This window comes from Capra hircus, chromosome 2 (assembly GCF_001704415.2).
Source record: "Capra hircus breed San Clemente chromosome 2, ASM170441v1, whole genome shotgun sequence".
Taxonomy (NCBI): domain Eukaryota; kingdom Metazoa; phylum Chordata; class Mammalia; order Artiodactyla; family Bovidae; genus Capra; species Capra hircus.
Window position 1 is genome coordinate 17,461,774 of NC_030809.1, and position 13,895 is coordinate 17,475,668.

Below are 13,895 nucleotides of genomic sequence, written 5' to 3' on the forward strand. Positions count from 1 at the left end.
AGGAAAGTTTGCATACATGGTTTCCCAACCTTACTCTCTTTTCCATTCTCACCCTTTTCATGCGTCTCTGCTTCTTCTATGTCTACCTCAGTCAGTGTCTTGCTGTCGGAATGTCTCGCTATTTCCTTTGTCCTGGTTTGTTTCTTTTCCCATGTCAGTTCCCACCTACCTTTTCTCCTCCTTCCTTCCCTGATGCTGATCTTTACATCCCCACCCCATCTCTCAAACTGCTGTTTTCTAAAACTAAGGATCTGAAAAGGTCTCTCTGAGATGGTATATAACTTCCATGTGAGGGATTCCTTGGCGGTCCAGTGGTTAAGAATCACCTTCTAATGCAGAGGATGTGGGTTTGATCCCTGGCCGAGGAACTAAGAGCCTACATGCCAAGGGGCCACTAAGCTCATGAGCTGCAACTACAGAGCCCACGTGCTCCGGAGTCCACAGGCCACAACTAGAAAGAAACCCAAACATTGCAATGAAGGTCCCACATGCCACAAGTAAGATCCAATGCACTCAAAAATATATAAATAACTAAATAAATATAATTGGCATGTGGTTTCACAATTAGTGAGCAGATTAGACAGTGGAACGGACCAAGAAAACTGTTCCCAGCACAGGGCTAAGTGTGTGCAAAAGGCTCAGATGAGAAAAATCCATCAAAACTAGAATTACTGCAAAGTTTTACATGAACTTTAGAAGTCACTGCAGGAGAGGCACACATGAGGCTGGAGCCATGGAAAGGAAAGTAAGGGAAGGATTTACTCCTTATGACAAGAAGCACTGATTTAAGGTAGGCACGTGAGATAAGCCAACTTAACTTGCCTTTTCAAAGGGTCATCTGGGTGAGTTGGAGAGGATGGATGTGGTGGGAGGATGACTGGGGGAGGGTATGTGACTAGACAGAGACTGTTGCTCTGGCTCTGGTTCCAGAGAGAAGAGAGATCTGATGAGCGTTTTTGTGTTGAGAGCGGCAAGCAAAGGACGAGCAGCAGACATGTTCAAGGTGTGGTTGATTAAACTGCATGATTGATGGGTTGTGTGAATTGAAGGAGAGGGGAGAGACATTGATGATCCCTAGGTGGCTGCCTGAACAGTGGAACAATAGACTTCCATACTGAAACAGAACACCAGGAAAGGAGGCAGATGCGGTATCAAGAAAGATGGTCCACGCAAGTAAGGAAGTGTCTACTACTGAAGTTTCCCAAAACCATCCAAATGGAGCAGTCTCACAGATCCCTGTACAAATATATCCAGGCACTTTGATGAATGAGCTTAAAAGACAAGTCTGGGCCAGAGATAGGAATGTGGGGATCGTTAAGTTATAGACTGAAGTAGACAAGAATGGCTGAGGAGAGGCCCCTCGCCTCTATTACAGGTGCCACTTTGATCATTGGGGTAATCTGAAATCAGTCCTGAATACTCATTGGAAGGACTGAAGCTGAAACTCAATACTTTGGCCACCTGATGTGAAGAACTGACTCATGGGAAATGACCCTGATGCTAGGAAAGATTGAAGGCAGGAGGAGAAGGGGATGACAGAGGATGAGATGGTTGGATGGCATCACTGACTTGACAGTCATGAGTTTGAGCAAGCTCTGGGAGTTGGTGATGGACAGGGAAGCCTGGCATGCTGTAGTCCATGGGGTCACAAAGAGTTGGACATGACTGAGTGACTGAACTGAAGTGAACACTCATTGCTAACACGTTTAACTCCTGGTTTTACAAGTTGCCTCCACGCAGCAACCCTTCTTTCAGTTCCTACAACGTCCTCAACTGTCTTCTCCATCCCTTGCACACGGTGTTTCCTCTCTACGGATGTCTTACTCACTCTCCTTTATCTTTCCTCTATGTATAACTGTCATGCTTTCCTCCACTCTGTCTACTTCTTAGCACTTTCCCTTTTAGGGTCTTTCTCTTCATATCACTTTCTCTACCTGTTAAACTCTGTACCTTGTTTGATTACTGAGTTTAACTCCTTTCTTCTGGGGAACTCATTTCCTCGCTTCTACTTCTTCTCTCTTATTGTTAACTTTCTGTTTGCAGTGTTTCCACCTAACATTTAAATCTAAAAGTTAAAATTCTAGCCTTTCTGTTTACTTTGTCCATCTTACATATTCCTCCTCCATATTGCCAAAGTTCTCATCTTCTGCCACTGACAAATGAGCAGGAATCTTTCCTTCCCCTTGGCAGGCTGATTTCAAATGTCTTTCACATGAAGTTCCTGTATTACGATTATCCTCACTATGTCCATGTTCTTGGGACAGTCTTAGTGAAAGCAGGTTGAAAAGTATCTCCCTTCCCTGATAGCATATTGCAGCCTGGTTCTATTTAGATTTCATATCCATTTATTTCTTAATTTTTATTGGAGTATAGTTGATTTAAAATATTGTATTAGTTTATGATACCCAGGAAAGTGAATCAGTTATACATATATATATATATGTATCCACTCTTTTTTAAGACTCTTTTTCCATATAGGTCATTATAAAGTATTGAGCAGAGTTCCCTGTGCTATACAATAGATTCTTATTAGTCTATTTTATATCTGATAGGTGGCTCTAGTGGTAAAGAATCTGTCTGCCATTCAGGAGATATAAGAGACGAGGGTTAGATCCTTGGGTTGGGAACCCGCTCCTGTAGTCTTGCCTGGAAAATTCCATGGACAGAGGAGCCTAGTGGGCTACAATCCATGGGTCCACAAAGAGTCAGACAAAATGAGTGACTGAGCACACACACATATGTCAATCCCAGTCTCCCAATTCCCTGTTTGAGACTCACACAGCCGCTACCTGCAGTGGGATACTCAGGACACAGGTGAGTCTTTGTCCTTCTTTCTATTTTGATCTCAGGGAAAAACAAGTATCATTTTCCTATGTTTCCATATCCTAACCTCTAAGGAGAAATAACTGTTTCCCTAGCTAAGTCCTAAAGTTTTGTAAGGAAATTGTGTTTGCCAAAGTACTTAGAAAAGAATAAAGCACTATATAATCCAATAGATTGATTAAAAAAATATGTGGCAATAACCGCCTTCTGAGATTTTGGGTCATTGGTTTTTCTTTCTGACACGTAGATCTCAAGGACCGTATTCCTTTGGAAGCCTACCCAACGTTATGAAAATATATTATTAATAGTGTTAAACACTAGATAAACATCTATCTTTATTCTTCATAGGAATAAAGGGTACCCAAGAGTTAAAACCACAATATCAAATCTTTAGTGTAAATAAACATAAAGATTGTGGAGGACAAAAGACTTTCTTTAGGACTGGCCTACTACAACATAAGGACTTCCCTGGTGGCGCAGATGGTAAAGAATCTGCCTCCAATGCAGAAGACCAGGTCAGGAACATCCCCAGGAGAAGGGAATGGTGACCCACTCCAGTATTCTTGCCTGTGGAATTCCATGGATAGAGGAGCCTGGTGGGCTATAGTCCATGGGTTTGCAAAGAGTTGGACAGGATGGAGCAACTAACATTTCACTCTAAGCGGTAACTCATCTGTTATAACCAGGGTCATGCTGTTCAGCTCTGAATTCAGACATCTGACACCTTGCAGCTCAGGGCTGACAATACCCCTTCCTTACCCGGTTCACATCTTGATGGGGAGCTCAGGGCTTCCTGGGGCTCTTCTTCCACATGGATCACACAATAGGCCTTGTTATCCTCTGCAGAAAGGAATGAAATCCCTCAGAGGTCTCAGTATACAACCAGGGGAAATCATGGCAAAAAAGAAAAAAAACAAACAAACTCATGGTGAAGACACAGGAAGCTCAGTTCTCTCCTGGGTGGGGCTGTCCCTGTCCCAGACCATCTTGATCTGCCCTTGGAGTTCCCATGACCTGCAGGGTAGCTCCCTCCCATCATTACCACTGGAGGCTAAGAACCAGCCACCTTCTCCTGCACTCCCTGTACATCTAATTCTCTTTCTCCTTCTTCCTCTCCCCACTGACTCTGCATACTTTTCTGTCTCTGCCCTTGTTTCCTCTGCCAGTGTCTCTAGATGCCTCTCTTTGTTTTGGTGCGTGATGCCTCCTCTGCTCCTGTCTTCTTTCTTCTTCTCTTTCAGCCTTGACGCTGCTCTTTATCACCTTTCCCCATCCCATTCTTCCCTCCATCTTTGCATGGACCACAGGGCCAGAGAGCCTCCCCTTATCACCTCTATTCTACACCACCTTTGTACATCACAAGCCTGTCCATCATTCACAAATCTTATTTCCATATTCCTAGGACTTCTGGAAGGAAGCTGGTGATCTCCTTGCCTCAATGGCCAAATTGGATTTTTTAAATTAATTAATTTTGATTGGAGGATAATTACTTTACAATGGTTTTTGCCGTACGTCAATGTGAATTTTACATGCAGCTGAAGTCATCCTGGCACTTCTACTTCAGGACCCCAGGCCACCTTTGACACATCCTGTCTCCCTACCTTCTTCATGCAGGGGTGCTCTCCCCACCCAGCTTAGTTCACCTTTATCCTTAGTCTCTCTCAGTTTGGGGGAAAAAAAGAGAAACTGACACAATTCCATGTGTACGTATGTGACTATGAAGAAGAGAATGGCAAGATGAGAAACATGCAGAATTTTTTTTTCCATTTATTGAAGCAGTTAGGAATTTAAATCATAATTACCTTCTCCCTCTGCTGGTAGTAGGCTGAGCACCTTCTTGGGTTCTCCTTCAGGAGGCACTTGGAGAGCTTTAGGATCTCTGGTCACTGTGGAGAAACAAGGGCATGATGGATGTGGAGGGCAATCAGGGACAGACCTCAGCGCACTCATGCCAACACGATGGGACAGTGACATGGCTGCCCCAAGCACTGGTCTGAGAGCCACCCTGTTTCTTTGCCATCTGCTTGCACCTCTTTTCCTTCGGTCTCCCTGTCAGGGTCCTGCCCACAGTTCCACGGCCACACAGCTGTTTCCTAGCTGTGCATCCACTTGATTGTTCTCTCCTCATCTCTTGTTTTCAGGTCTTGAGGTTTTTGTTTGTTTGTTTGTTTGCTTGTTTTTCAGTGATAGTATATCTCCTTTTCCCTATTATCCTTTCTACTTCTCTTTAAGCACAAGTGATTGGATCCACTTCTATACTCCCCATCTCTCAGTGGTTTCCTTTCCTTCCCCACCAATATAAATTTCTCCTTAACTAAAATTTTCTCCTGGACCCGAATTCACTCCTTTAAGAACCTGCAGAACTCCTGGGGCTTCCTCTTCCTCTGCTGACCATGTGACCCCACCCTGACTGCCAGCTGGCTTTGCACACCACTGTCCTCAGGGACACACCCAGGATGCTGGTGGCCACTCTTCCTTTGCTACCTTGCCCTTGCTAAAGTAACCTCCGTGCCTTTCTGTGCTTTATTTCCCCGGCCATAAAATAGAGGTTATGACAATTTGCATGTCTTACTGTTTCATGAAGGTGAGAGGAGGGCTTACACAATCCGATAGTCTAATGGAAACTCTAAGGGACCTTGCACATCTTGTCTCCCAATCTTGTTCTCTTCGTCATTCCCAGTCTTTCTGCACATTTCTGCTTCTTCTATTTCTACCTCAGTATCTTGCTGTTGGAACCTCTTGGTACTTCTCTTTGTCCTAATTTTTTTCTTTTCCCATGTCTGTTTCCACCTGCCTTTTCTCCCCCTTCCTTCCTTGATGCTGGTCCTCGCCCCATTTCTCAGACTGTTACTTTCTCGAACTAGGGATCAGAGAAGGTATCTCTGAGATGGTCTATAATTTCCATGTAATTTCATCAGTTAGTGAGCAGAATGGAGAGAGGAATCGACGAAGAAAACTGTTCCCAGAATAGGACTAAGTGTGTGCAAAGGCTCAAACGAGAAAAATTCATCAAAATTGAAAGTACCGCAAAGTTTTACATGAACTTTAGAATCATTGCCAGAGAGGCATGCATGAGGCTGGAGCCATGGAAAGGAAAATAAGGGAAAGATTTAATCCTTATGATGACAGGAATTGTTGATTTAAGGTAGGCAAGTGAGATAAGCCAACTTGCCTTTTCAATGGGTCATCTAGGTGAGTTGAAGAGAATGGATGTGGTGGGAGGGTGATTGGGGGAAGGTATGGACTTTCCTGGTGGCTCAGATGGTACAGAATCTTCCTGCAATGCAGGAGACCCGGGACTGATCCTTGGGTGGAGAAAATCCCCTGGAGAAGGGAAAGGCTACACACTCCAGTGTTTTGACCTGGAGAATTTCATGGAGGAGAAGGGGATAACAGAAGATGAGATGGTTGGATGACATCACCGACTCCCTGGACAAGAGTTTGAGCAAGCTCTGGGAGTCGGTGATGGACAGGGAAGCCTGGTGTGCTGCGGTCCATGGGGTCACAAAGAGATGGACACAACTGAGCGGCTGAACTGACTGACAGGTTCTCTAGCTGTGGCACAAAAGCTCCAGAGCACTTGGGCTCAGTAGGTGTAGCACGTAGGCTTATTTGCTCCATGGCATGTGAGATCTTAAGTTCCTCACCCAGTGATCGAATCTGCATCCCCTATACCGCAAGGCAGATTTTTAACCAGTGAACCACCAGGGAAGTCCCTCCAAGTGGCTATACCAACTTACATTCCCACCAACACTGTAGGAGAGTTCTCTTTTCTCCACACCTTCTCCAGTATTTACTGTTTGTAGGCTTTTTGATGATGACTATTCTAATCAGTGTGCTGTGATACCTCCTTGTAGTTTTGATTTGCATTTCTCTAATAATTAGTTATGTTGAGCACTTTTCCTATTTTTTTTGGCTATCTGTATGTTTCCTTTGGAGAAATGTCTATTTATATCTTCTGCCTATTTCATCATTCGGAGAAGGCAATGGCAACCCACTCCAGTACTCTTGCCTGGAAAATCCCATGGGCGAAGGAGTTTGAGTTGCATCAACTGTTTGTATATTTTGAAGATAAATCCTTTGTCATTTTTTTCTTTTGCAAATACGTTCTCCCACTCTGAGGGTTGTCTTTTTGTTTTGTTTTTCATAAACACTTCTACATTTACTTAGAACCCATCTATTAATTTTTAAAATTATTTCTATTAATTGGAGGATAATTACTATACAATATTGTGATTTTTTTTTGCCATACATCAACATAAAATCAGCCACAGGTATATATGTAGCCCCCATATCCTAACCCCCCTCCCAGCTTCCTCTCCACCCTGTCCCTCTGGGTTGTCTCAGAGTACTGGCTTTGCGTGCCCTGCTTCAGGCATCAAACTTGCACCGGTCATCTATTTTACACATGGTAATGTACATGTTTACTTTTGTTTTTTATTTTCATTACTCTAGGAAATGGATCAAGAAAGATCTTGCTGGGATTTACGTCGCAGAGTGTTCTATGTTTTCCTGTAAGAGTTTTACAGTATCTGGCCTTACATTTAGGTCTTTAACCCAGTTCTGTTTATTCTTTCATTCACTTCCTCTTTGTCTCTGCTGTTCTTAGTGTTCATTAATCCTATGCAGTCCTGGAAGGCAAGTTTATAACGACTGCTCTCTTCTAAACTCCAGTTTGGTCATATTTAGATTTCATATGTGCGTGCGTGCGTGTTTAGTTGCTCAGTCACATCTGACTCTTTGCAACTCCTTGGACTGTAGCTTGCCAGACTCCTCTTTCCATGGAATTTCCCAGGCAAGAATATTTGAGCGGGTTGCCATTTCCTCATCCAGGGGATCTTCCCGACCTAGGGATCGAACCTGTGGCTTCTGTGGCTCTTGCATTGGCAGGCGGGTTCTTTACCATTGAAACACCCAGGAAGCCTTAGATTCCACATACTTTTAAATAAAATTAGACCTACGTAGGCAACTCCACGTGGTGCCCACAACCTACATTTTTATTATTCTGTGCCCTTAAATTCTCCACCCAGAAGCCCCTCCATTAAGGTTGTAGCCCCTCTTTCCCCCTTGCCTCCCTTACGTGGAAGAAAACAATCAGAGGCCGAGTAAACGGGTATATCTGTTTGGAGGGAGGAGGAACATGTTCCTTGTGTACAGACATGTAAACAAATCAATGAGCTCATTGGTCGCTTAATTTAGGTCAGTTCAGTTCAGTCGCTCATTGTGTCCAACTTTTTGTGACTCCATGAACACCAGACCTCCCTGTCCATTACCAACTCCCCGAGTTTACCCAAACTCATGTCCGTTGAGTTGGTGATGCCATCCAACCACCTCATCCTATGTTGTCCTTTCCTCCTCCTGCGCTCAATCTTTCCCAGTATCAGAGTCTTTTCAAATGAGTCAGCCCTTCACATCAGGTGGCCAAACTATTGGAGTTTCAGCTTCAACATCAGTCCTTCCAATGAACACTCAGGACTGATCTCCTTTAGGATGGACTGGTTGGATCTCCTTGCAGTCCAAGGGACTCTCAAGAGTCTTCTCCAACACCACAGTTCAAAAGCATCAATCCTTTGGTGCTCAGCTTTCTTTATAGTCCAACTCTCACATACATACGTGATTACTGGAAAAACCATACCCTTGACTAGATGGATCTTTGTTGGTGAAGTAATGTTTCTGCTTTTTAATATGCTGTCTAGGTTGGTCATAACTTTCCTTCCAAGAAGTAAGCGTCTTTTAATTCATGGCTCCAATCAGCATCTGCAATGATTCTGGAGCCCCCAAAATAAAGTCAGCCACTATGTCCATTGTTTCCCAGCTCCCCGTTTACCTGGCTGCAGTTTGGGCATCTCTTCAGAATTGCCTTTGCTGGTCCTTTGGAGAAATTTGTGCTCAGAGGAAACTGAAGAGAAACACAGAAAAGACCAACCAGACATTGTGATGGGGAACAGACCATGGATGATGCTGAATTCCGATGTCCAGTGCTCGGGTGAGCTTCTCCTTGGGAAAACAATACTGCTGTTCAAGGACTTCACTTAAGACCCGCTGGAGCCTTGCTCTGCCTGTTTTCCTTCTCTTTAGCCCCCAGTCACCTTTCTCTTCATTTTTTTGTCCTCACACATGGTCATTTCTGTGCCATGAAGGATCACACACCTCATTTACCCTCTGGGCTTTTTCTTCTTTGCCCTTCAACATTCTTTATCAGTTTTCCTACTCGTGACAGTCTTTCTGTCTAGGTTTTAGCTGCCCTGACTCTCTGCCAGCCCTATACAGCAGTCACCATGGTCAGTCATCGAGGATGCTGGTTCCCTAGCTTGTTTAGCTTGTTTTGAACTGCTAAAAGACCCTTACGCACTTCAGTGCTGCTATTTCTTTACCTGTACAATAGGAATAAGTAACAGTCCATCCGTTTACATCCATAGCTTTGTGGAGGTAAGAATGATACCTTGTTTGCCAAGATTCTTTGAAAAATAATAGTCACATAATAAATAATATTATTGGTTGACAAAAATTGCACTTTAAACTTGGAAGCAATTGATCTGGAGGACATGTTTCTTTGGGGAGGGAGGTTTCCAAAGTTAGCATTATAAGCAAACAAAGTATATAAGCAAACAACATATAACAAAATAATAGCATTATAAGCAAACAGAAAAATACTGAGGTTGTATTCTCTAGAGAAGATAAAAGGTGGGTCGGTATTAATGCAATTTTTTGCTATTCATAGCTATGAGAGACATCCCTTTTCTTCAGCCTATTGCTGCTAGAATGCACTAGGAATATTTGTGCTGTTTGTTATGTTACTTATGCTGTTATGGACTCATAGAATTTCAGGACACTGTAGATCTTTTGACTGTGGAGTACACTCAATAAACACCTGCTGTGAATTCAGCCATCTGACACCCTTGGCTGGCAGTTCCTCCCCATCCTTACCTAGCACACATCTTGGTGAGAAGCTTGAGGCTTCCTGGGGCCATTCTTCATCCCAGGCGTTGCTGTTCTCTGCAGAAAAGATTGCGATCCCACAAGCATTTCAATTTATGACCAAGGAAGAATCACAGCAAGAAAATAACTGGAAATTCAAGAAAGGCTGAGAAACTGGAAAGCCCTGCTCCCCAAAACAACCTGCCATGCCATGCCATATTGCACTCAAGTCATGTCCAGCTCTTTTGCAACCCCATGGACTATAGCAAACCAAGCTCCTGTGTCCATGAAAATTTCCAGGCAAGAATACTGGAGCGGGTTGCCATTCCCTTCTCCAGGGGATCTTCCTGACCCAGGGACTGAACCCGTGTCTCTTGTGCTTTCTGCATTGACAGGCAGATTATTTATCTGAATCAGCAAAGTGATTGGCTGAAACTAACTCAAAATTGTAAATCAACTATATTTCCTTAAAAAATTTTTAAATGAAAAAAATACAAATTTAAAAAATAAAATTACTGGGGGAAAAAAGTTTATCCTGTATTGAATTAACAGTGTAGGAGGCAGGTGATGAGGCTGGGAAAATAGACCTGGGGCTCACCTTGGGTGATCACGGATGCCACTCAGAGGAATATATATTTAATCCTTAGTGTAGTAAGAAAGTATGTAGGAACACAACCTAATTTTCATTTTCAAAGGTCCCAGTAGAAGTAAAAATGACACATTTGATGGGAGCAAGGTTAGAGGAAAGTTATGAATAGAACCTGTTTTGAGAACCATGACAGAGATCTGGATTCAAGACTTGAGGGTGTGACAGATTGGACAGGTGCGAGTTATTCTAGAAGAGAGATGACTATGCTGGATGAGTAACAGGCATATATTTGAGAGCAAGAGGAGTCCTGGAGACACCTAGACTTCCAACGTGAAAACCCATGAGACAATAGTGACCCATCATTGAGACACGCATGCTGAAGAGGAGTTAGATCTAGCTTGAGCAATGAAGAAGCTACTTTCAATCCTGAAGCGCCAAGTTTAAAATTCTTGAAAGAACTCAAGTGCCTATGTCTAGCGGACGATGGTCTTTGAGTCCATTGATAAATGCACTCTGAAGACAATCTAGGGTGGTGATTTGGTCTTAGGAATCATTGGAATATTCGGGGAGAGGGCTTTTTCAACCTGAGTATTTTACAAGTGCCACTTTGCTGATTAAGGACAGTTTGATCTGAAAACTCACAGCTGATGTTGCCAACCCGTGTGCCCCAAGTTGCTTACACCCAGTGCCCTTACCTCGAGCCTGCAATGTCCTGATCTGTTCCTCTCTCTCTTTTATCCTCTTTTCACTCAACCTGTTTTCTATCCATTCTCCAACTATTTCACTACACAGTTACCTTTGTACTTCTGTCTGACTTTTCCCAATTTCTAGCATTGATATTTTCCTCTTGCTCTTTCTCTTTCTATATTTTTGGCTCTCAATTTTTATCTCAGATTCTTTGGAGATTTTTCAGTTTATCTCTCCTCTGCTGTGTCCTACACTTGCTCCCCTTCCCTTTCTGTTCCTCCCACTTTACCTTGACCTCTGTCTCTCAATGCTACTCAACTTCTGTCTTTCTGCGTGATTTCATCCTCCAAGTTCTGCCCTCTCATCATCTCCAAAACTCTCCTCTTGGACTCTGATTACAGTCCCAGGGACCTCCAACTGGCCAGCTCTCCCACATGAACGTGACATGGCTTGATGTTCCACATTTTCTCTTAACTGTTCTGTGAACCTAACTGAAAACTATCTCCTATCTCAGCCTGGAAGGGTAGGATTTTATGTTCCTTTTGGAAAACTGGATCCATTCCTGTAACTGGTCACATATCTATGCCTTATATACTTTTTCCATTTTCTTTTTTTATATCCTCTATCAATGGATGCTCCACCTACTCAGGAGTTCAGTTTCCTTTTCTCATTGTCTCTGTTCCATCTATGAGCAGGTGAGTGCAGGTAGAAGTGGGATCTGGCAGAGGCTTAGGATAGGAGACAGAAGGTAGGCTTTGCTTCCATGAAGACAAGAAAACAAAGATTTAATACAAAATTGAAATTGACAAATTAAATAATAGTTACCTTGCCTATAATATGGCAGTAGTCTGGGCATACTTTCAAATCCTCTTACACTGTTCGTTTGGAGAGATGAGTGTTCCAAGGACACTAAAGAGAGCAACAAAGAAATGACAGAACTCAGGCAGTATCCAGAGAAGAGACTTGTCTGTAGGGATGCTCACATGAATATGATCACACAGTGTGTCCTTCTGTAACTGGCTTCTTTTTCTCAACATGTTTCTGAGATTCATCTTTGTGGTTACATATATCAATAGTTCATTCCTTATATTGCTGAATAATATTGCATTTAATAAATATATCACAGTTTATTCCCTCTCTTATTGATGAAAATTTGAATTGGTTCCAGATTTTAGCTATTAGGAATAAAGCTACAATAACATTGCTGTACAAATCTTTGTATGAACATACGTTTTCATTCCTCATGATAATATACCTAGGAGTGGAACTGCTGGGTGGTGGGTTGTGTTTAACTTTATAAGAGATGGCTAAACAGTTTTTCAAGGTGGTTATATCACTTTATATTCAAACCAGCAACATACATAAAGGAGTTCTAGCTGCTCCATAGGTCCCACCAGCATTTGGTGTTGTCAGTATTTTTAATTTTTGCAATTCTAATAACCAAATGGTAGCTTGTTGTGGCTTTTCCCCGGGGACTAATGTTCACTTCGCTTATGTCCTTATTGGCCATTTTATATCTTCTGAGTGAAATGTCTCTTCAAGACTTCTGTCACTTTTTAAAATTGGTGGTGTTTTTTTATTATTCATTCATAGGAATTCTTTGTACTTTCTCCATCATTCTATGTGATGAGCCTTTTACTCTTTACTAATAACTGTTATGAATCCATCCACCACCTTCTCATTTCCATTATTCCCAGTAGTAGATGAACCTCTAAATATATTTTTTACATACTTTGTACTTTTTAATGTACATTTTATACTTTTAGCAATTGGTCATCATTCAAAAGAATAGGTATTATTATTAAATACATCAAACTGTTACATAAATGTATTAATACATGTCTAAAATACGTAATCTTTGAGGTATAAACACAAATTAAAGATACATATTCATGGTATTCTGCAAAGCCATTCTGCAGTTTTTTCTTGCACTGGTCATTTCCAAGGGGGGAAAAAAAAACAACCAACATTTAACAAATAATTAAATTTACTGTTGACCATTTAGCTTAAGGATGGAGACAGTTTTCCTGGGTTTCAAGGGAGTTTTCACTCGCTAAATCTCTAGCTACCTTCACACCTCTGTTTCTTCTCCTGAAAAGTGGGAGTAACAAAACCCTTATGACAGGATTGTTATGAGAATTAAGTGGGATGCTCCTGATAAAGAAATATTTGAATTACAGTAACTTAGAAAGAAATCATAATTTTCAATTAATATCTTTGAATGAATAAGTATTAGTAATAATATGAATGAAATGATTAAAGAGTTAGAAACCGTGCATATTGGTTAGAAAATTACATATTGCATATGTGAGCATTTAACAGGTTGATCCATGTCAATTGTTGACTGTGTCTACTTGTTCATGGATGTTGTGTGTTGTAACTGTTAGAAATTTATTACTGCCCTTGGTTCTCTTCTTTCCTTTTTACTCCTTCCCTTTTCCTTTTCTGCTTTTCTACAAAACATTATTTCCTCCACATTTTCTTCTGCATACAATTACTTCTTTCTCTCCTCCTCTCTTTTATTATGGCGAACGTTACAGTAGTTCCTTCTTTTGACACATCAAAGGCTTCCTCTTTGGACTTCTCTATCTCTGTATGTTACACACTCAGTCATGTCCGATTCTTTGCAACCCCGTGGACTGTAGCCTCCAGTCTCCTCTGCCCATGGGATTTTTCAGGCCAGATAAATGGAGTGGGTTGCCATTTCCTCCTCCAGGGGATCTTGTTGACCCAGGGATCAGACCTGGGTCTCCTGCATTGGTAGGTGGATTCTTTACCATCTAAGCCACCAGAGAAGTCCAAATAATACCAAAGAAGTGAAGTGAAGTGAAGTGAATTCGCTCAGTCATGTCTGACTCTTTGCGACCCCATGGACTGT

At 42.1% G+C, this 13,895-nt stretch overlaps 1 protein-coding gene across 8 annotated transcripts in view; it reads right to left on the bottom strand.

The window, feature by feature from the left end:
* SP140 (SP140 nuclear body protein) overlaps positions 1 to 13,895 on the bottom strand; it is a 79,238-nt gene that overhangs the window by 44,955 nt on the left and 20,388 nt on the right. For 5 of the 8 annotated variants that reach the window (XM_013973213.2, XM_013973218.2, XM_005676660.3 and 2 more), the window contains 5 exons: positions 11,843 to 11,926; positions 9,751 to 9,819; positions 8,651 to 8,722; positions 4,626 to 4,709; positions 3,583 to 3,663 (listed from right to left, as the gene is read on the bottom strand). In XM_013973213.2, coding sequence (XP_013828667.2) covers positions 3,583 to 3,663; positions 4,626 to 4,709; positions 8,651 to 8,722; positions 9,751 to 9,819; positions 11,843 to 11,926 — 390 coding nt within the window. The remainder of the gene's footprint in view (positions 1 to 3,582; positions 3,664 to 4,625; positions 4,710 to 8,650; positions 8,723 to 9,750; positions 9,820 to 11,842; positions 11,927 to 13,895) is intronic. The other 3 variants (XM_013973216.2, XM_013973217.2, XM_018058490.1) reach the window with 3 other exon arrangements.